Source organism: Neocloeon triangulifer, unplaced genomic scaffold (genome assembly GCF_031216515.1).
Source record: "Neocloeon triangulifer isolate White Clay Creek 2 clone unplaced genomic scaffold, ASM3121651v1 ptg000002l, whole genome shotgun sequence".
NCBI lineage: Eukaryota > Metazoa > Arthropoda > Insecta > Ephemeroptera > Baetidae > Neocloeon > Neocloeon triangulifer.
The window spans coordinates 7,136,728-7,158,641 of NW_026775545.1; the positions used below are offsets into that span (position 1 = coordinate 7,136,728).

Below are 21,914 nucleotides of genomic sequence, written 5' to 3' on the forward strand. Positions count from 1 at the left end.
AATTAAAAATTAAAAAAAAGAGGTTCTGCCTTTGTTTAGTTTCCAATGAGAATCTCTCATCAATGAGTCATACAATTGTCAGACGAAGGTTTCGCCACTGGTGTCTTTTTGACGTTCTGCAAAACTGCTCTATTGTTTGGCCAGATATCATTTCCTGTAGAGCTCTCTAGAGCTTCCGTTTGTCTTGAGGGCTGTTTCGTTTACATCAAGAGGTTTAGAATAAATATGTCACTCATTGAAGCAACACATTCCTCCATTTCGTTAATTTAATTCAAAGAAAATTTGTGTTTTCTTCTGATAAAAGAATAAGATATATGACAATATTTATATAGCGCTCCAAATTGGAAATATTTTTGATCGGATTTTTAGCAATCGGAAAACTAATTGTAAGAAAAATATCAATAACCGTCATGCACTAATTTGCAAATAAGTAAATATTTATGAATTTTTTTCCTGGAACCAACTCATTCAAAAAAGTGACTGTTTACTGAAGGTAAATAGGAAATTTAAAAACAAACCATTTTCCTGGATAATGGAGCGCAATTAATTTTCCACGCTTTGAACAGCATTCATGTTTGCATACCTGGAACAAAAAGTATCAGAGCATTAGTAAACAAGGAAATGATTAAAATTTTTATTGAATTAGGAAACAAACAAAAAAATTGGATCTCACTGGAAACACAATATTTTTGAAGCCACGGGGGTTTGTTTTTTGGAAGGTTGTTTATTTTTCCCATCCCGCTTGCAAATGCATTATTCTTGGTGAGAGAGCACATGAATTTTTTATGAGTTAGGAAAAAACGTTGGCGTGTTTGCCCGTGGGCGGTAGTGCAGCGGCTAATTAAATTTTCAACAAGCCCCCAGCAGCTATTTATTACTATATAATATCTAACGCATAAATTAGCACTCTGCCTACCCCAGTCGAGTCCGACATGCGAAAGCAAATAAACCAACTGGCCCGTAAGTCAACCTCGAGTGTGGGGTGAAATTGAGTTAAGGGAAAGTCATTAGTCGCTGCGAGAGATGCACTGATTGCGCGCGAAACGCGGCCAATTTGCTTTTATCGCCAAGGAAATGGCCTTCTTTGGAGTGAGTGTGTTCGTTCGAAATTGATATTATATCGATCGATGCACGCGACCCTTGAACAGGAGTGGTGACTCCCACCGCTCCTCTCTCATTATGCGTGGTGGGTGAAATCACGCCGAACGCCGGGGGTTGCTGAAGAAAGAGTCCGCTGGCACAAATTTGTACTCAATGGAAACAAAAAAGAAAAGGAACCCCCTTTTAGTCTGACACCTTTTTCTTCAGTGTCGAGTGACGCGTGGTCTCTCAAACGCATACCAACACACACACACACACCGCCTCTCACCAAACGTGATTTGGAAAAAAAAAGGAAATGTTGGAGAAACGTTAAATAAAAGTATGGTTTGAAGCAGTGATGTATCCAAATTGGTAATATTATTAGCGAAATGATTTATTTGCAAATTTAATATTGCTATTTAATTTTTTTATTTAATTATGACTGTGACAAATAGCAATTATAAAAAGATTACATTTTGAGTAATTTGCAATTCAGTTCTTTAAACTGTTTTAAAAATTAGAATAACATTATATTATATTACGCAATTTTATAATGATACAGTAGCATCTTTTTACAGACATTGCAAACTCTTTAAGCTCGTGTTTCTTTTTTTAGGTAAAAGTTTAGTTCAAGTTGTGTCGCTAATATCTGTAATAGATGTAGAATGTTATAAATAAACAAATTTAACACTTCGCAAGCATTGTATCTTTTTTATTTAAACAGACCTTAATTTAATTCACTCAAAAAACCTTTCAGGTTCTAATCAATAAAAAAACTTTACGGCGTAAAATCCATAATTCGCGACGCTCATTCAATGGCAACTATTGCGAGCTGGAATCAGTCTCTATACCTATACCAAAGCCTCTTTATTTCCCAGCACCTATATTCAACTCCATTATATTGTGACATATATAGATATAAGATATAATGTTGGAAAAGCAGCCTTGAGAAGTATAAGTCTGGGGAAATGCTGCAGTGAGCAACGCACTCGGATATAGCAGGAATGCCTTTTAGGCCAAATAGCTTAGCAATAATACACATTTCCTTGCGACCGACTGCCTCTTTTCTGACATCACGTCATTTTATTTATATTTATGGCAGCGCATAATAATGTAGAGAGTGAGCCCGAAATCGATCAGTCTCTGAATAAGAGCGAAAGGAGGATAATATATGTATTATATAATCAGCAAATAGATTCTGAATTATTTTTATAACATCTGATATTTTAGTATAATAACAAATAAAACTAATTTTTATTTTTCTAGATAATTTAATTCATCAACTTTCAATAAAATAGTTTTCATTTTAATTTCATATAAAAATGATGTAAAAAATGCATGAATCCTATATAAAACTGTCTGAAAAATAAGAAATGCTATAATAACATTTCGGTTTGAAAATTGTTGAACGAATTAAAAACTAATTGAAAATTTCAAATTATCCTGTTTGCAATTTCATTTCAGAACGATGAACAAAATATATTAGGTACATAAATCAGCATAAGCTTAAATTCAATTAATATTAATAATTAATTAATTTCCATTACAGAGGTTGTGATTGATATTTCGGAATTTCAAATGCAAAAGTCCGATGCCGATTCCAAAATGAATTACATTTCAATCAACCGCTAAATTATAGGTTTTCCATCAAAATCGCGTTTTCAAAGAGCCTCGTCGGTTTGCCGAGTGTGTGACCAAAATTCGGAAAAGCTCTTCACGGCCCAATTCGGTTCCAATCAAATAGCTCTTGTACGTCCCTCTAGCACCCTCCCACACGTTTTAATCACTCTAATGGCCAAATTTTAATTACACACCCGCAACAGCTGCGGCGGCAACACAATCAGGGCGACCACGCGTTCCCGAACAATAATGTGATTTGCCTAAAACGCGGCTCCGAAGCCATTTCGCGCACCGCGAGACACGATTGGAGGAAGAAAGAGTTATGCATGAACGTATATATTTGATAGAAGTAGTTGCCTGTGCGTGACACAAAGCAATGCAGACTTCAAACCCCAAACTATTACATGGTCCTATTTCCTGCCGCTTTGTGTGGCAAGCGAGAGAATATGTGCCCACACTCTTTTTCAAATGTTATTAAGGGAGAAACTCACGACACTTCATGATAAAAATTGCTTTTGACGGCGCCAGGTTCGATACTGAACTTTGCGCTCTCAATTTTAAATGAGTCTCACGTCCGGCAACTCAACTTCTTTAAAGTTTTCCGGAACTAACTACTTTTGTAAATTGTTAGTTAGAAATTTTTTGGTCGTTGGGCGCATTAAGTTGTTAAATTATTGTGTAATTTTAAATATGGTAGAATTTGTTTGTAGGTTTTTATTTTTTTTATTTTTAATTTTAATTTTTTACTTAAACATAATTTTTTTCTCATTTGTCCCCTATTTATGAAAATTAAAATAAAATGAAATGAATTCTAAAATTGAAGCGAAAAGAATTCTATCGGAATAACGTGCTGTCGTCATTATTTCCGGCCCGCAGTTTAATTTCATTTGGATTGAAATAAACTGGTGGAATTAGTTCATTTTCCTGGTCTGTTAGCATGTTTCGTGATTCGGTCTATTTAATCACATCTGGCAACAACACGTCTGACCGCCGAGTAGGAAATTCCGAATGCCGACGCGCATTTTCCTTTACACCATTTATTTCGTTTCGAGTGGCTTTGTGCGCGTTTATTTATATATTCGGAATTAAGCGTTTATCGTCGTCGATGATTTACATGCGGCGGCTGATAAATGGACGCCTCCTTATAAGTCTTCCGCCAAACAGAGCCCTGTCTGATGTATCGCTTCGGGCCGCGGATCCAACCCAGGAATAATCAATCTATCGCAGCACCAGTGCTCGCTAGAAAAAAGCAAAGTGGGCCAAGCCGCGCAAAACGGTACGCGAGGGCCGGTTATTTCCAGTTACATGGCAGGAAACTGCTTAATACGGAATATAAATTTCCTCACAGTGCTCGTGACGGGCCGAGAGTTGCGAGCAGTTGAAAACCAAGTAATAAATCGAATCACGCGTCAGCTTTCCTTTCATTTGTATAAACGAGATGCGAATGCGCCCTGGTAAATGCTAAACTTGAAGAATAAAAACAAATCCGTTATAGAATTTGCAAGTAATTATGATGGTCAAAAAAAAATTGAAACAATAAATGTCAAAGCATTATAACAGAGATATTTTTATTTTAATTTATCTTGAAAATTATGTCTATCTTCAGGACAAGATGAGATCACTTTTAAAATTTGTAAAATTGGAATATGATATTATAAAGCTTACATCATCAAATTCTTAACATATTAAAAATATGCAACCTATATTTATTATTCGCTATGGATTTAATTAAAATTAATTCTAACAATAAATTTGGGTAGGTAAATGAATGATTTAAATTGCGTAATCGCCATGTACATAAGATATTGAAATAGAAAATATTTCTTATTATATCCAGAATAATTGTAGCTATAATTATGTAATATACATTGTTCAACAAATTATTGAAAATTTAACTGAGCAATCATGGAATCAACACGAAAATTTTAACTTAATGGTATTTAAATTTGAAAATATTATCTATCATATCAGCTAAAAATTAGAATATTAATTAAACACAAAGTTATGACATAATAATTAGGCATGAAATAATGTAAATATTTAAATATTAACATATTCTTCGTTGCTACTTTGAGCGCAGTAGCGTCCACGAGTATAAAGATAGTCATAAACCTCTTTTTGGCCATTTGACTCATTGTTTTCATCAGTAGTCTTTACAGTTTCATACAATTCTATATCATTACATTCTGCGTTGAACGATGTTTCCTCGAGATTCACATCCTGAGATTTCTTTGCTACAAAATCATTGCGATTGATCTCTTTGACAATATTTTGAATAGCATTTGAAATTTTCTTTAGCTTTCTCGTTTGGAAACCATCTAAGATAGCCAGCACTGTCACCATTACAAAGACAAAACACATAATAAATAATTCAGAATGCTTCAACATAGAGTTACCGTTTTCGCAATTACATTCTTTTTTCCCAGAACTGCATTCATATTTGTCTATCATAGCAATAAGATTAGATCGAAAACTTTTAATCTGCTCGAGTGCATCAACGCAAGAATTTGTTAATTGATTTTGCATAGTTTCATTGCGTTTTGAATACCTTTTATATATTCTTAAAAAGTAATGGCATAATTGACCCAAATCCAAACTACCTACAGCATCCTGAAGGGTTGACTTAAATGAAGGAAAAACTGAAGTTTGTGGACAACTAGCCAAATTAAATGCACTGCTGGTATTTTCATATGAAATCGTGACATCGGTAGTGTTTTTACAACTTGCTGTGGCCTCCAAGCATATCGTTTTATTCACAACGACATTTTTCAATGGGCAGCGTAATCCCGAGCCTAAAAAATATATACATCGGAAAACAATAATAAAATTACGACTGGCAAAATAAAATCAAAGCTTATTACCATCGTGCTGCAAAATTTCAAGGTAACCGATTGAGCTTCCTTTAAGTTTATTGCAATCCAAATTTACTCTCTTATCTAGTGACGAGCAATAACAAATTTGATCCTCATAGCATGCAAAGCATTTGTTGAAAAAATCTTTACAATCCAGAGTTTGCAGACCTGAAGAAACTGCATAAATGTTTTAAAATAAATAATTAAGGAAATAACAATATTATACCTGGTGCAATTGCTAGTAAAATGAGCACTGAAAGGGTGTTGAAAACTTTAGCCATATCGCAAATTGCAGCGAAATCAAAAATGAAAATTCTAGAGAATATGTTGTTTGAATTATATGGTTGAAAAACGTAGTGAAACTAAATGTTTTTCTCTGCTGCCTTCACGGGTGATATTTGATAACAAAATGCTGGAAATAAATCAAATTTGATAATGGAATTGATTAACGTTCTTGCATATCGCAGCGTTGATAACACCAACAATATTATATTTCCTCTAGATCAAACAAAAAGAAACTAAATTTCAATTATGACTTCAAGAATGTGTTTATTTAAACTGATGGATTTAATTAGATTTTTTTATTTATTTTGCCTAATTATAAAGAATTTTCAATCAATGATTATGATTCTGAACAATTTGGTACAAAATTTAAATTATTACAGGTGTTCCTTAGCTGTGATTACTTTTGACCAAGACAAGAACTATGGGGTTTGACGCCGTGCCGCAAGGATGGGGCGAAAAACCGCACCGGCGGAATTATTATGTGCTGGCTGTCACATGAAGGGCGAGTGGCGTTTTCGCCAATATCTCGCTGGACACGGTGGAACGTGCCGGTCTTGAGGCAGATGGCAGCCCTTTGGAAAATGGAGAGCGGACGAAAACCGCCGTGACCGCGCCTGATACGGCGGCCAGGCCAGCAGCACGGCTATCGACCAATTTAACGCACATCCCGCTGAAACGCTTCTCGTGTTTCTCTCCCTCAGCTCGTCGGTGGCCGCCGCCGCCACCAAATCGCAAAACACAAAGGTTGCAGCGCGCCACGCTCGGATTAAAAATTAATGCTGGATTTTGCGGGCGAGGACGCTTTTTAATTTTGGAAATTGCGCACGAAGAGAGACTGGGGATTTGGAACCATCACAGATAGAGACAGAGTTGCAGAGATTAATTTATTGGAGCAAGTGAGCTGTTCAGTCGGTGAATCGAAAAGTGCTCAAATAAGCCGATTAGTTTCAGCACGAGTGCCCTCAGTCTCTGATATTGGATTTTAATTACCAAGAGAGAAATTTTGAGATCTTAAAAGAATGCCAAGAGATTTTCATTTCAGTAATAATATTAAATAATTAATTAATACAAAAATTTCCAATATTAATTTTAACATTTAATTGTTTGGGGGGGGGGGGAGTATGCAATTATGAATTCCTGCTTAAAAAAAATATAATAAATTTTAAATTTCTTCAAATTTTCAGATGATAACTTATTTTAAAATTAAAGCTTGACTTGATAAGCTGTTGAATGACAAGATCCAATTTTATAAAACCTTTCAACTCTCTTTAAACACAATTTGATGATTGATGTAAAAATGGGTGTCTTGGGGATAAATCAAGGTAAGTAAGATATTCAAATGTGCGGCAGGGTTATTCCTTTTTTTACATCTGGTACGTGGACTGAAAATCTGTTCTGAGTGAGAGGAAGACAGATGGTCTTGAAGGAAAAGAATACTTTTTCCTCTTTTGTTGATTTGTTCTGTTGTTCTTGCCACTCTTTGCTAACACCACCACGTCGGTATTGTATTGCCATGAGAACGCTCCGTCACGTGGCGCAGAGAGGAAAGAAATTTGCATCGATTTGTGATTTCAACGAATCAGCAGCAGAAGTGTTGAGTAGGCAGCCCGTCTCACGCAGATGACGCGCTCGATTGCACAACAATCACGATTTCATCACAATTGTTGAATGATATTGGTGATTATAATTATTCTAGATGCAATAAAAAAGTTCAAGCAGTTGGCTTTTATGAAATTGTGGTAATAGTTAATAAAAAATAAGTATATTGCAATCAGAACAAGATAAAATATGTGCAACGCTTTTTTCATAAAAAATTTGCGTCTTACTTTTTATTTTTAAATAACAAAATAAGAAAATATTAAACTGAATTTTAATTATATACAAAATTGATGGACTTATCAACTAATGTTTGCTATTTTTAAAACTGTCCTTCGAACAAATAAATATCTGAGCGTTTCCGAGTGAATTTGAAGGGCGATTGGACGATTTTGGACTAGGCAGAACCTGTGTATGATTTTTATACATGTTTGAGAGGGTGCCCAGGGGTGTCCACACACAAATTTTCAGACCTCTAAAAAGGGGCGTTACCCAAAATTTCGGGACTTGAAAAATGGGCAAAAATTATTTTGGATTTGCTATAACTTTTGAACGGATAAAGTTATATTGACGTTCTCAACTGTTCCTGACGTAACTTTTTACGCTGATCAACTTTGCTGTTGACACCAAAGTTGTATTGTTAAGGAAAATGTCACTTTCAGGTGACCTCTGACCAAAATGTCAAATTTTGACAGGGAACGCCCCCTTCGATTTTTTTCCAGGTATAGGAAAAAATGTAGCCCATGAAATTTTACATCACATATGTCAAAATTAGAACAAGGTTATTTTTTGTTTTCGAGTAATTAATCGTTGAATAAGAAAAAACGCGTCCGAGGAGGGTCGAAAATTTTGAGGTTATTTCAAAAATCGAAGGAAACTGTAAAAAATCGTGTCGTGTATGTTGCTTTTGCCTAACTTGAATATTTATGATACAATGGAACATTGCTGACTTGATTTAGTTACGTTTTTGTTAATTCTTTAATTTACCTCTAAATTTTCGACCCTCTTCGGACGCGTTTTTTCTTATTCAACGATTAATTACTCGAAAACAAAAAATAACCTTGTTCTAATTTTGACATATGTGATGTAAAATTTCATGGGCTACATTTTTTCCTATACCTGGAAAAAAATCGAAGGGGGCGTTCCCTGTCAAAATTTGACATTTTGGTCAGAGGTCACCTGAAAGTGACATTTCCCTTAACAATACAACTTTGATGTCAACAGCAAAGTTGTTCAGCGTAAAAAGTTACGTCAGGAACAGTTGAGAACGTCAATATAACTTTATCCGTTCCAAAGTTATAGCAAATCCAAAATAATTTTTGCCCATTTTTCAAGTCCCGAAATTTTGGGTAACGCCCCTTTTTAGAGGTCTGAAAATTTGTGTGTGGACACCCCTTGGCACCCTCTCAAACATGCATAAAAATCATACACAGGTTCTGTCTAGTCCAAAATCGTCCAATCGCCCTTCAAATTCACTCGGAAACGCTCATCTAGTAATTCATTTGTCACTTTTTCAAACGTTTGATTGCAAGCCCATTTGTCAAAACAAGTCGTTTCAGCTTGTAATAGATTAAGACCCAATTGCAGACCCGTTTCTTTCCCTCGTTCCCCGCGCAAGAAAAATCAACATCATTACGCTCAACGATCGCAATTTGACGTGTGCGAGAATGTGTGTGTGGGAAAACGATCGCAGGTCCGACGGACCAAGCGAGCGGCGATTTCGATCGTGCCAACTAATAAATTAAGCTGCTCTTCATGCTCCTTATTGCCCGTCGTTGTGCGCCCCGGCAATTGAGTCGCTTCTCGTCGACGATGTCGTTATCTCCAAGTGCATCCTGCTTTTTATTTTTGGGAGGGCCGCCACTTTTCATGCTTCACCGCTCTCTCAGTCCCGAATTTATTCAACGCGTCCCCAATAAATCGTCTTGTTGAGCTTTTATTATTATCGGGCCGAGTGACACCCCAGCCGAGGCACCAATCATGCCAATGGTCCCTCTCTTGGTGCACCTCGTCGAACAACCCTTTTCACGCGCAGATAGAGCGGATTGTCCCCCCTTGATCCTAATGTATACAACTCGCTACACTTGCAGCTTCAAAGCCCGTTCGTTATACCCCAGGCGAGGGAAGAGCTGAGGCGAATAATATATCGAAAAAAATTGGCTCCTGCAAACTTCATGGACAATAAAATTATATTTGAAATAATGTACAATTTTTTAATGTTTTTATTTAATGTCTTTTCAGTTGTTTCTTGTAGATTTTATAAAGTTATCTAAATAATAATAAATAATATTTTATAATTTCTTTCAATTTGAAAAAAAAATATTAATAATAATAATCATGTTCCATCTTATTATTCTACTAATGAACAAAATTGCATTATGTAATAGATGGATGGAGAGTTTCTGAAAATAAATTGAGTTTTTTCTTTGATGTGAAACGAGACTCACGTTTTTCAATAAAGCGTCAGATCAAAACTGAAGATTCAATAAAATTTAATACACGTACGGCAATAAAACTAAATTTACAAACGCTGGGTGCTGCTCCCAAAGATCCAATAAAATCGCACACGGTTGCTTTTTTCCTCCTGCGCTATGGCAGAAAACAAGAAAATAAGCAGCCGTTTTTTGCTTGTGTGTGGGGGGATCATCGTGTGCCCGAGAAGTATCAACAATATATAAATATGGAAAAGCGTCGGAGCTGCATCTCGGGAGAGATCGCGAAAGAGCCTCCCTCTCAATATCCATTGTAATGTGCTGCAGTGGAGGAACGCATGCGAGAAATATACACTGCTCTTTTTTGTTCGCGATTTCTTTTTTTTTTCATCCGCGTCTCGGGCAATATTTCCAATATTTTGCACAGCGTGTGTGCTTAAAGAACAATAAAGTGCTCGGCGTTGCGGAAATACACCGAGAGAGAGGGAAAACGATACACATGGGCTCTTTGTCGCCCGTTAGGATAAAAATGTACAAAAAGCTGCACGCATATATACGAACAAAGACACGAAAGGGAAAAACGCACGGAAAATTTGCGAGCAATAATTCATCCGAGAGGATCAAATAATTTTTATATTCGGCCGAAAAACTCTCTTTCTCTTTTTATTGTCTGTGGCTGCGAATAAATTCAAATCCGACCAGAGCTTTTTTCGCTTCTGCCGCCACAGATATTTTATTAAAAGAAGAACCGACTAAGGCTGCTTTTGTTGTAAGCATGCGAGAGGAAAATAACGCGCGTATATATAATAATGTGTACGTAGGGAAAAATCGGGCGGCCACGCACGCCATCCGTGGCATAAATTTTAAAAGTCGCTTTTCTCTCTCCTTTTCTTCAACACAACTACCAACGCACGCAGATTTTTATTCTCTTTTTGATCCACGCACGATGAGCTAAAGCGACACACTATTATTTTGCATGTGCTTTGACGTGGTTGGATATTCAAAGGCACGCTCGATACACAATGAAAAATAAATTGAGTCGGCATTAGGCGGCGCAGAGAGAGCTTTGCCGACGCAGAGCAAAGAGTGTAGCTTCTTCAAGTGTGGCGATTCAAAATTGCGAAAGACGGAAAAGATGGGCTGCAGATTTCATCTCTGGCAGTCGACGCGGAAAATATGAAAAAAGGCTCGAGCGACTTTTTAGTTACAGTCAGAATGATTCAGAGTCTGACTGAATATTAAGTGACTTCTTGTCCATAATTATTGCTGATAATTTGCATGAAGTTTATATTTGCATCTAATAAAACTTTCCTCGAGCGTTTTAATTTATATTTTACTTTTACATTAAATTTTCAATAAAAATCTTTTTTTTTCGCATACAAAAGGCAAAACACAAAATTTAAAATAAGAAGAATTAAAATAAATGAAAATAAAATCGCTCCTGATGCGTACAAATTTCTCAACTGAAAAAAAGCGTCATGCAAGCAACAACAAATCAATAGAGATATTTTTTAGTAAGCTTGTTATTTTTGTCAGTTGAGAATATTTGCGCATCAGCAGCGAAATCGAGGAAGCACACTGGAGTGAGCGATAAAGAATATATTCCAATTATTTTTAAAAATTCAAATTTGTCGATTGGAAATATATCAGATTTTAACGAATTTTTTATACAGATCTATTGAGAAATTTGGAAATCTGGTGAAATAAATAAATGTATGTTTATTTTTCAATTTAATACAGTCTGAGGAAAATTTCTACGCTTGCTAAATCTTAAAAAAAACGGCCGAAAATCTTTGGTAAAAATCATTTAGAGTACTGAACTGCAAAATGTATTGGGTCAAGATGAAAAAAAATTATTCTATTTCGGCTGTTAAAAACACGGCAAAGCTTGAACAACTCTCACTTCAACGCAATAATTTAAAATTTCATTGCCTTCAACTGATGTATTATTGAGGAAAGAATTGCAGCAGCTTTTGATGGATACTTTCCATAATGAGGGCAGTAGCGCGTCTCAAATTCACGCTTATGTTGCTCCCTCTCTTTCACCCTGGATGCCTGTTATACACACAGTTGAGCTGAAATAATCAGACCCGATGTATATTTAATTAGTTTAGCGCTGGCTGCTCCTCTCCGGCTTGCTCTGTGTCTGCTCTTCGCCGCTTTCATTAAATAACAGGGACGGGCGCAGAACACAGAAAGCCGAGGGTCGTCGTCGGTTGGCGTGTTTTATGAAATTTAAATATTTCCATTAAGCACAATGCATGAGCACAGTCATAGTTTCTCTCTCTCTGCTTTGTTTTCCATCCGCCACCATTGTTATGTATTGTATGTATATTTACAACGCGAATTGCAAAACGAGTTGCAGCCGGCGCCTCTTTTTGTTTAACGGCTTTTAAATTAAATATTTTCCGTAATGTGAGCAAACACCAGTTTATCACATGAACCACAGACAGATTTTGTTAGTGAAAAAGAGACCGGTGTAATAAAGAGGCGACAGTTGTGCTGAAATTTTGCAGTGCATCCTTGTGAAAGCTAATTTTTCGTGTGCCAGCTTGGATATTAATTAATGAAAAGCAAATTTTGAACTGTCCTGATAAAAAAAGGCCAGGAATATGATTCTAATTTAACTAGTTTTCTAGTTTTTACAATGTCAGTTTTTTTCAGTTTAATGATCATTTTGCGATTGTAATTTTTAATGAAATTGTGTCTGTGGGCGAAATGATAAAAGTCCATTTTTCACTATAAATATTTCTCATATTATGATTTTATAATTATGGCTTGTGGTAAAGAAAATTTAAAATTGTATTTAAGTGTCAGCAGGTTTCATGTAATCTCTGTAGGAAAAACTATTTCTATAACAACAACAAATAAATTGATCAACTAAATAAAGAAATCTTTGATAAACAGAAGCAGGATATCCGTGGCGTGATTTAGCAACCAACTTGAAATATAAGAGGACAAATAATTTACTCAATTCTTTGAAAGGAAAAGATTTTAGTAGCTAAATATGAAGTTTCACATTTTTTAATAATTATTAAAATTTCAGCTGTTTATTTTTAATTTAAAATAATTTATACGTTATTCAGCTGCACGGGTTTTGTTTTCAGCTAAATTAAACCACTATTTGAATGGAGATTAGTTTTTTTTTTAGCGTAACACAATAGAATTAAAAAAGAATTAGCCTAGGGAGATCGATAAACCGCGAGCCGAGGCGCATCAGGCGACCACAAAAATTTTGCGTGTCTGCCGAGGCGTCGAGTGGAAGGAAATTTGAGTCGCCCCCTGGAGGTAATAATGGCTCAGGCAGGCTGGCTAAAACGAGACACAAAATAATTATAGGCAGTAAAGTGCAAGCAGCTCAAATGGATCAAATTGGCCGGCGTGCACTAAAATTTTTTAAGTGTAATAATAAAACTTGCGACGACGACTAATAATTTTTTTTACATGTACGGAGGTCTCTTGAGAAAAGACGAGAGCGAACGAACTGTAGTTTCGGCGCACAATGCCGAGGTCAAGAGAGGCCCGTATCATAAAATTTGTATTGAATTTTTTATGCTGTCTGCTTTTCGCAGCGCCGGCCCGACGAGAGCTTGGGTAGTCAGTTTTGTGGCTGGCTGGAGCGGTACTGCAGCATTTGTGCGTGCGTATATCCAGAAATTTATGAAGTGTTTCGCTGAATATTTCACCTGGCGGCGAAAACACCTCCATAGCTAGCGGCGGTTCAGTTCGCCCGCAAAGTAGTCTGGCTGTCTTCTCTTGTGCGAAAATTTGGCTGTTTTCAAAGAGATTGTGACTTTATTTGAAGATGATAATTTCGATGATGTCTTATCTTCATAAAATCGAATAATGAAAAAGGATAACTGCCCATCAAAGCAAAGATTTAAATATTACTTTGAAAATCTTAAAAAATAAAATATAAAAGGTAATGATAAACTTTAGGTAGCGTACATAGCTTTAATTTAAATCTTCATTTTAATAATTGAAAATTAATATAATTATAATATAAAATTAAAATTACGTAACATTTTTTTTTTAATTTTTAATCATTATCCTGTTTTTTTTTTAATTTACCTTTGAGATTTCATTAAATTACAACTGCATATAATAATATTAAAAGTTATATTTGCACAGGTCTTTAAAAAATTTATAAACTACTGATAACCTACTGAGAAATTGATTAGAATGAAAATAAAATCCATCCAGAGCGTGCTATTTCTATCAAAAGTACTTTCAGATAAAAAAAAAACAATTAAGAGTAATTATCGTTCAAAGTTACACTTCAATATGAGTTCCAAAATTTTATCATAAAAATTCCATTAATATCTATTTCAAAGATTTTTTACACCCTTCCAGCTTCCACAAACATGAAGTTAAATAATTTTTTTGCAATTTAATTTTATCTAGGGAAATTGCCAAACAAAGCAAGTGAATTTTGAATATTGTTGGCTTAATTTGAATTTTCCTCACGTTTGGTTCACTTTTCCCAGGAGCTCTGGAAAAACCAATACGGAAGTATTTCTCATTCACGGAGCGCGTTGCGTAGTAAAAACGGGAGGGCGCCGAATCGAATTGGCAACTTAAAAAAAAATACACACAAAAGGTGCATCCGCCAGTGGCACCGGAAAGAACGAAAAGAGGTCATTCGACTGCGCCCCGGCAACTTTTATTGATTGCATTTCGAGTATTTACCGATTCAGAAAGCGTCTAGTGTGTGTAGTTTTGCCTGCCTGCTGGTGAGTTGAATCTCAGAGTTGTTTTCACTCAATTTGCACGGCAGCCCGTGGAATCAATAGAGACAGAGGGACCTTTTTCTTTTGCACCGACAGACGGACGGACACCGAGGGTCGACCCGAGAAGAAGAAGAAGAAGTGCTGATGAAGTGAGTTGCACTCGCCAGTTCGCCCGCAGGGGGTTGCAGTCTCGCTATTAACGCCGCTATCATGTCCCAGCATGCATAAATTATTCCGCTAGTCTGTCGTGCCGCGGAACGAGAGAGAGAAAATCAATCGAGCACGGCTGCTGAGGGCAAGAGATTTATTAGTGCGGCTCCGTCGCCTTTTGAAAAATGCATTTTGTTTATCTGGCGCCCGAGCGACCGAGAGGAGAGCGTGGTGTGCGGTGTTTCCAGTGGTGTTACACTGAACAGCTACAAACAGGGGCGATTCCGGTGATTTTCCTTACACTGGTCTATAAATTATAGTTCAAAATTTCTGTTACGATTTTGAATAAGAACAAATTCTAAAATTAAAATCTTTATGTTTTAATGATATGGATTAAAAAGCTATATTTGGTACAGCTATGGAATATTGATCGTCGAATAATAATTAATATGATATTCAATACCCAAAACAGAAACCGCAACAGAAAATTTTATATTGTCCTTATATTATAATAAAAGTTATTTGATACTCGTGTGACGTTTGCTAACAGGTCAAACTACACTTCCATTTCCAGTTTAAAAATCCAAAATCAGCTCAACATTTCACAATGTGGATTACAGAAAAGAGTGAAAAAAGCAACCCCTAAAACTAAAGCCACCCTTTCCAAGAAGAAGTGAATAAATTTTCGATTTCAAAACAGAAAACAGAAAAAATGAAATGCGAGCCTCAAGGTATTAAAGAAGAGATATTAAAAGGAAAAAATAAAATAATAAAGAAAATTCTATTTTCTGTGTTTATAGGTGAAGCGTTTACTTATTTAGGCATCATTATATTAAATTGTAAAGTTAATTTTAATTCACTTTCAAATTTAATATTATGACTACAGTCATAGTAATATTTTGTTTTTCCCTTTGGAGGAAAATAAATTTAATAATACTTTTTGTAATTAATTAATTGCTATAACAAATTACTACTTATTTAATGGTAATTCCTGTCTTTTGAAATTCTTTTAACAGTTTTTATAATTAATTTTTTGTACAGGAATTAAAGAAAAAACTTTCAAGAAAACCGAAGAAAACGAAGCTGAAAATTCAATTAGCGTAAAAGATTCGCATGACTCTAGTTCCGCCTCTGATCGGCTGGTCCTCTTGTGCGCTTTTCACAGCACATGCAGAGTCCCCTACCCTGCCTGTGAAAGGGTTAAAAGCGAGCCTGCTCCCAACGTCCATTCCATAATCCGCCGCCCTCACATTTTTTTCCGTTTCAAATCTCTCGCTTCGCAGATAAATTACAACCAATAAAAGCGCTTACGGAGAATCGGCCGTCCCGTTTTGACGCCGCTCGCTAATTTCGCCGGGGCGCATTTTTTATCGATAACACACGCACCCCTCGGTGGCCACCGAAAAAGTTAGGGCTGTCACATAAATTGACGTGGAATAAATAAAAGGGCTTATTATCCGCTCGCACACTAATGCCGACGCAAGAAGTTGCGCCTGAGACTAAGCACCTGCTTTAAACTTAGAGTGTAATTTTGCTTGCGTAGAGAATGTAAGGCCTGCGCTGGATTTAATATCAACTGCGAGCGCAATATTGATTTTGGATATCGGGAAGGCAGAGCTTGCAGATAAATTTAGTAAGGATAAAATCAATAAAAAAAGGAATTGAAATTCTAATATATATGAGTGGCAATTCAGAAGAAAAAATCAGCAGAAATAAATGCAGTGATTTTTTTTATTAAAAAAGCCGGTGGCAATTAAAATTTTTTTATAAATATTTAAATTATCATTTATGTTAATATCGTAGACAATAATACAATACATTTATGCTGTTTAAATATTCTAGAAATCGATACATGAAAATTATTTTATGAAAATAAAAAAAATCGAGTAATATATAGAGCGCATTTTTTTATACAAGAAATAAGTAGATAGTAGAATTGATCCAAACCAAACAATTTGATACCATTTTAGCAGAAAGTGAGAAACGTTTTAAAAAATATTCAAATCTTAGCATCGTTAGCTTTCACAACCAGATCTGGATTGAAGCGGGCATTGCAGAATCGGCCATGAGCGTACACATAGTCATAAGTCTCCTTGCCACCTTTGATGCCATTAGAGGGAGAGGGGGCGCTCATTATCAAGGTGTCATCAACTTTGTCTGCAGTCTTCACATCAGTGACATCATTATTGAAAATCTTCACTTCGGCATAGGTTGATTCAACTTCCGGGTTCATATGGCCAGACACAATTTGGTTCATGGTGCAGCTCTTACCTCTTCCACGAACCATGTCTTGTCGCAAGAGGTAAACGAGCCACATCACCACCAAAATCAGCACTATGATGACAATGACAAGTGCAAGGACTACAGCGATCAAGAAACCTTCGTTTGAACTCGCCATTCCCATTGGTAAAGCAGTGACTCTGTTCCACGGTGACTCTAAAAATGTAATTACATTTTTATTTGGAAACTTGTGCTGAAACATTTCCCAATTTCCTTGAAGTAATACCTTAACTAGGTGTGCTTGATTTGAATAATCTTCTATTGAAAATCAAGTTGATGGTTGGAGTGGTTCCTTCGTCCGTTGAGTAACTCATAATAAATATTGCAATTGATTCAAAGCCTCCGCTGAGCGGCTGTGAAGAAAATAGGCTGTGTTTTTATCAACTATTTCGACCGATAAAACATCACGGAAGTAAATAAAAAATTTAACATGAATTCTGTATAAAGGAAAAAAATAATCCAGTTTCCAGATGTACATTCCAACCCAAGAGGCCTTATTAGTCATTTCATTTTACATGAATATAATCATGAAGTTAACCAATTTCGGAAAAAAAGACTCAAAAGTTAAAACTCTCAGGAGAAGGGAAATTAGGGAAAGAAGTCAGAGGATCAATGGATATAAAATTGTACGCTATGATAGCATCGACTGCATCCCAAACCAATATTTTTTATTAAGAATAGAATGAAAAGTAATACGTTTTGCTTGATGGATCCTTCCAGTCCTTCCTCCTTTCTTTTGTGGACTTTTTCTACTTTTGAACTAGGGAATGCAAGAATATTAAAATATTAAATATAAATCAATATTAATTGCTAAATTAAAATTTTTTGCAAACAAGTAGATTTATTAAGTATACATTAAAAATATAAGCAATCATAAAACATCATTACTCCACGATAAACAATTTTAATGAGGATTAGTAACTGTGCACGTAAGAAAAATTCAGTATTACCTCTTCAACAAATATAATATATAATATTAAAATAACATGGAATAAGCCTAAAGATTCTTTATTCTTCAAATATTTGAATTATTTAGAAATCGTCTATGGTTTGTGGCGAGAGTTACAAACGGCCATGCGTATATACGTAATCATAGTCCTTTGGTGGCTCATTACTGAGCATTTCATCAGACGATTTTAGTTCGTTTGTCTTTTTGGCCTCGCAATTAGTATTTCCAACTTCATCATAGTCTGTTTCCAGTGTGACATAAGTATTGGCAGGGATGACTTGCTTCATGAATTTATTTCCCAGAAGAGCCACTTCCCTTCGCACTATGCAAACAAGCCTCATCATAATCGCAACCAAGACAACGGTGATCAAAAGTGGTGCTATGTAGAGAGTGGCAAACAAAAAAATAATTACTTTTTCCTTCTCTGTCACGTTGGCCAATATCATTTCGAATTCGTTTATAACCCTTTATAACTGTGCAATCCGAATCTAAAATTATACATGGAAAATTAAGGATTACTTGTCCTTTAGTTCTATTACAAATACCTGCAAAGAAATGTAGTGTCTGATGCGTTCGATGGAATAATTACTTCGTTTTTCGTGTACCGAATTAGCAAAAGCACAATCAACCTTTTCCAGTCTCTGCTTCTAAAAGAAGTAAATGCTGGATTTTCTCCCCTTCTTTTAAGATAGCACAGTATTTAACAAGACTATTACACTGGCTAGGAAGTAAATGAGATTTTTCTTGCCTTATTTGAAGGAAGTATATTATCTCAAATTATCAAAAACATGCCGCTTATTTGACTCTATATTAATTCATTTTTACTTTCCTTTCTTGTAGCACACTTAAAAACTTTCAATTCCAATATTTTAATTAAAAAACAAATTATCAATTTATTTTTTAAACTTGCTATCAATACAAATGTATCCAATTTTAGTACACTTCACTAATTCATTTTTTATAAATTTAAATTTTTTCAAATTTTTTATATTTGAACAATCATTATTAATTAACAAGAAGGGCCTAAATTTTCATATTTAAAATAGGAAGAGCAAGACTATATGCAACAAAAATAATGATGTCTTCAATTAATTATAATTTATATTTTTAAATTTTAATTATTAATGAAATAAATAACAAAATTAATACAATATTAAAAAAATATAACTTTAAGAACATCATTAAATCTAGGATCAAAAACTATGATATAATACATATTCAGTAAGACGACACCTCTTCATCAATAAAAGTAAAAAGATACAATTTTACGCCATTTGATTTTTCTTTTCTTTTAATTTTTGCCATTTACGGTTTACGGCGAGCGTTGGAGAATCGGCCATGTGTGTAGACGTAGTCATAATCCCTTGGCTTCTCCTTACTGATTCTATCATTAGACGATTCTGGTTCGTTGGTCTTTTTGGCCTCAGAATTTGTATTTCCCACTTCATCGTAGTCCGCCTCCGATTCCAGAGTGAGATTAGTATTTTCAGGGGCATCAACTTGCTTCATGAAATTATTTTCCAGCTGGGCCACTTCCCTTCGCATGAGGCAAACGAGCCTCAACAGAATCGAAATCAGGATTATGTTGACGAGGTGAGGCGCAAAATAAATAATGACAAACGTGAAAAACCTTTCCTCTTTGCTTCCCATCCTGGCCAATACTGATTTTAATTTAATTAAAATCAAATAGATGTGGTATCCTAATCTAAAATTCTGGACATGGCATATTATTTCTAATATTTCTTAACTAAATCAAATACCTGCAAGAATTATATTTTTTAATGCGTTTGGTGTTATTACTTCTTTTGTTGAGCAGCGAATAAGCAGTTTTAGCAAAAGCACAATCAACCATGCTCGGTCTGGCTAAATTTTAAGTGCGCCGCGTTCTCTCCCTCTTTTTAAATAACACAGCAAAAAACACGCCACATACTGGCAAGGAAGTAAATAAGATTTTTTTGCCCATTTTAGGAAATAATGTAACTTGAATCAACACTCTTATCTCTAATCAACTAAAAATCATGACGCTTTAGTGAGCTCTTTTTTACTTAATTTTGACTTTCCATTATTTATTGGAAAACTTTGCCAGATCTTAAGGTAAAGCCAGCCGATTATTTTTTTTCAATTCAGGAAAATTTTCATGAGATGCAATGTAAAAAAAAATTACAAAAACATAAAAAAAAACCCAATTTTCAACTTCAAAATGATCGCAAAAACATGATTGGAAAATTGGTGACTGTAAAATTTTGTGCAGAAGTTTATTAATATATTATTTGTTCACTCTGGTTCACTCCACTGCAAGATATCAATTTTAGAGTTGAAAGAAAGCCCGCAAATATATGTATGGCCTAAGGGTCTGTGCGTGATGACTGATGACATCATCGTGGTCGCTAATGCGTGCTCATTAATACGCAGAGTTTACGACGGGTAGCGCGCTGAAAGATAAGAATAAAATAAAAGCGGCGTCTCTTTGACAATTAAGGTCATTTAAACGCCCGCCTCCTTAGGCGAGCCCTATCCGCGTTTAATTCAGTTTGGCCAGGAATTAAAACGCACTGTGGTGTGGCGGCTGCAATAATAAAGATTAGTCTTCATTTAAATTATTATGCCGCGCTGGAATGAAAATAAACTGCTCGGGAGAGACGTCTGACGGCGGCGCCACTTTTTGCCTCCAACTGACTAATTGCGTTTTTCCGCGTAATTTGAATAAATTGCAAAAAGCGCCATTTGTATCTAAAAGCGGCGCCTTTTGAAAGGGATTAATTTTTTATTGTCAGAAATTTTTATACGTCAAGTGCAATTTATTTTTGCCATGTGATCATCCACGGCCTCTTGTCTGACATGCGATTTATGCCCTGTTGCGATTATTAACTCGCAATTAGTGAAATAATTAGCCTGGAAGCAACTAAAGAACGTGGTTTTTGTTTCGACACGGAGAGGAGGCTTGACGGCGATGATAATTATGATGAAAAATGGTTTCCATCGCGATCGAACGCTGCCTACAAAACCTTTCACAAAAGCTAAGCACGCACGTTCAATATAAAAAGCTTCTATTGTGTTGAAGCAAAAAACTCTAATTAATAAACGCTTGACAATTTTGTTGAAAAATGGATACATTTTTTCAAATTTGTTGATCATACCAAATTGAAAAAAAGTGGATACATCGTGCAAGTTTGGTTAAGTTTAAATTAATTAAAAATAAAAAAATTAATGACTAAAAAGATTTGTTATAGAATTCCATTTCCATTCACAAGACCAAATATGAAAGTCAATATTTTCGTAGAGAAAGAAATTTACAAACTAAAAAAGACTCTCGCAAATTAAATTATGTCACATTAGTCGTGAAACATTTATTTTCACTGTCAATTAAAAATATTTGAATCTAAATAGTTGATAGTTGATATTTCACACACACAAAAAACATTATTTTAGTGCATTTGAAATTTAACAGAATTATTATAATACTATTTTTTTTATAAAATGAAACTAAAAAAATTTATAATGGCTACTGGTTCTTACTGGTTTATAAAGTATAATATTTCTTTGAATTAGGCAATTTGTCTTGCAATCAAGTATTGCCGGTTGCCTAACAATTAAAAAAAATCACAAAAGCGTGTGCAATTAATTTCTGCCAAAAAATTTTAAATTGAAAGTAATTTTTGCCTTAAAACAAGGTTTATTGAGAATTTTTTTAAAATTTTTTTCAATGCATTGTAGCAGATTCATATTAAATACTAACATGATTCAAGAAGTGGTTGCCTCCGGTTTCATGATACTCGGGCCGGCCTTTCCTTATACGATTTCCGTGCAAAAATGCTCATGTCATGCTCTCAAATTTCTCATTTCCCAAAGCAAGGCGGAAAACCCTTCCGTTGCGGCGCACGCACGCCAGCAAAAAAAGAATCCTTTTTGCATGCGTGCGTGGGTTGGCGGTCGGGACGGC

General features: G+C 35.3%; 3 protein-coding genes across 8 annotated transcripts in view; all 3 read right to left on the reverse strand.

The window, feature by feature from the left end:
- The window catches only part of LOC132203327 (uncharacterized), a 191,775-nt gene that overhangs the window by 159,225 nt on the left and 10,636 nt on the right, over positions 1 to 21,914 (reverse strand). The window lies entirely within an intron of this gene.
- On the reverse strand, positions 4,473 to 5,897 carry LOC132205232 (uncharacterized). Of its 2 annotated transcripts, none has more exons than XM_059634180.1 (3): positions 5,779 to 5,897; positions 5,562 to 5,729; positions 4,473 to 5,492 (listed from the first exon to the last, which is right to left on the reverse strand). In XM_059634180.1, exons 1-3 carry the CDS (start codon positions 5,831 to 5,833, stop codon positions 4,741 to 4,743), a joined length of 975 nt encoding a protein of 324 aa, XP_059490163.1. In that variant the 5' UTR covers positions 5,834 to 5,897; the 3' UTR covers positions 4,473 to 4,740. The 2 variants fall into 2 exon arrangements, with proteins under 2 accessions (XP_059490163.1, XP_059490164.1); XM_059634181.1 differs by having other exon boundaries at positions 5,562 to 5,720; positions 5,779 to 5,883.
- LOC132204604 (uncharacterized) lies at positions 16,465 to 19,867 on the reverse strand. Of its 3 annotated transcripts, XR_009442542.1 has the most exons (6): positions 19,735 to 19,867; positions 18,520 to 19,687; positions 18,388 to 18,462; positions 17,722 to 18,296; positions 17,252 to 17,378; positions 16,465 to 17,181 (listed from the first exon to the last, which is right to left on the reverse strand). XR_009442542.1 is itself a non-coding variant. In XM_059633227.1 (2 exons), the coding sequence occupies exon 2, from the start codon at positions 17,147 to 17,149 to the stop codon at positions 16,745 to 16,747; it is 405 nt and encodes a 134-aa protein (XP_059489210.1). In that variant the 5' UTR covers positions 17,150 to 17,181; positions 17,252 to 17,378; the 3' UTR covers positions 16,465 to 16,744. The 3 variants fall into 3 exon arrangements, 1 of the variants encoding a protein (XP_059489210.1); XR_009442541.1 differs by having other exon boundaries at positions 17,722 to 18,462; positions 18,520 to 19,679; positions 19,735 to 19,863; XM_059633227.1 differs by lacking the exons at positions 17,722 to 18,296; positions 18,388 to 18,462; positions 18,520 to 19,687; positions 19,735 to 19,867.

What these genes read in the sequence shown, in the direction of transcription:
- LOC132204604 (XM_059633227.1), bottom strand. Translation starts at nt 17,149, where the DNA reads ATGGGAATGGCGAGTTCAAACGAAGGTTTCTTGATCGCTGTAGTCCTT.
- LOC132205232 (XM_059634180.1), bottom strand. Translation starts at nt 5,833, where the DNA reads ATGGCTAAAGTTTTCAACACCCTTTCAGTGCTCATTTTACTAGCAATT. An exon ending in TTTACTAGCAATTGCACCAG is followed by an intron (nt 5,730 to 5,778) that starts GTATAATATTGT and finishes ACATTTATGCAG; the next exon opens with TTTCTTCAGGTCTGCAAACT. An exon ending in TGAAATTTTGCAGCACGATG is followed by an intron (nt 5,493 to 5,561) that starts GTAATAAGCTTT and finishes TATATTTTTTAG; the next exon opens with GCTCGGGATTACGCTGCCCA.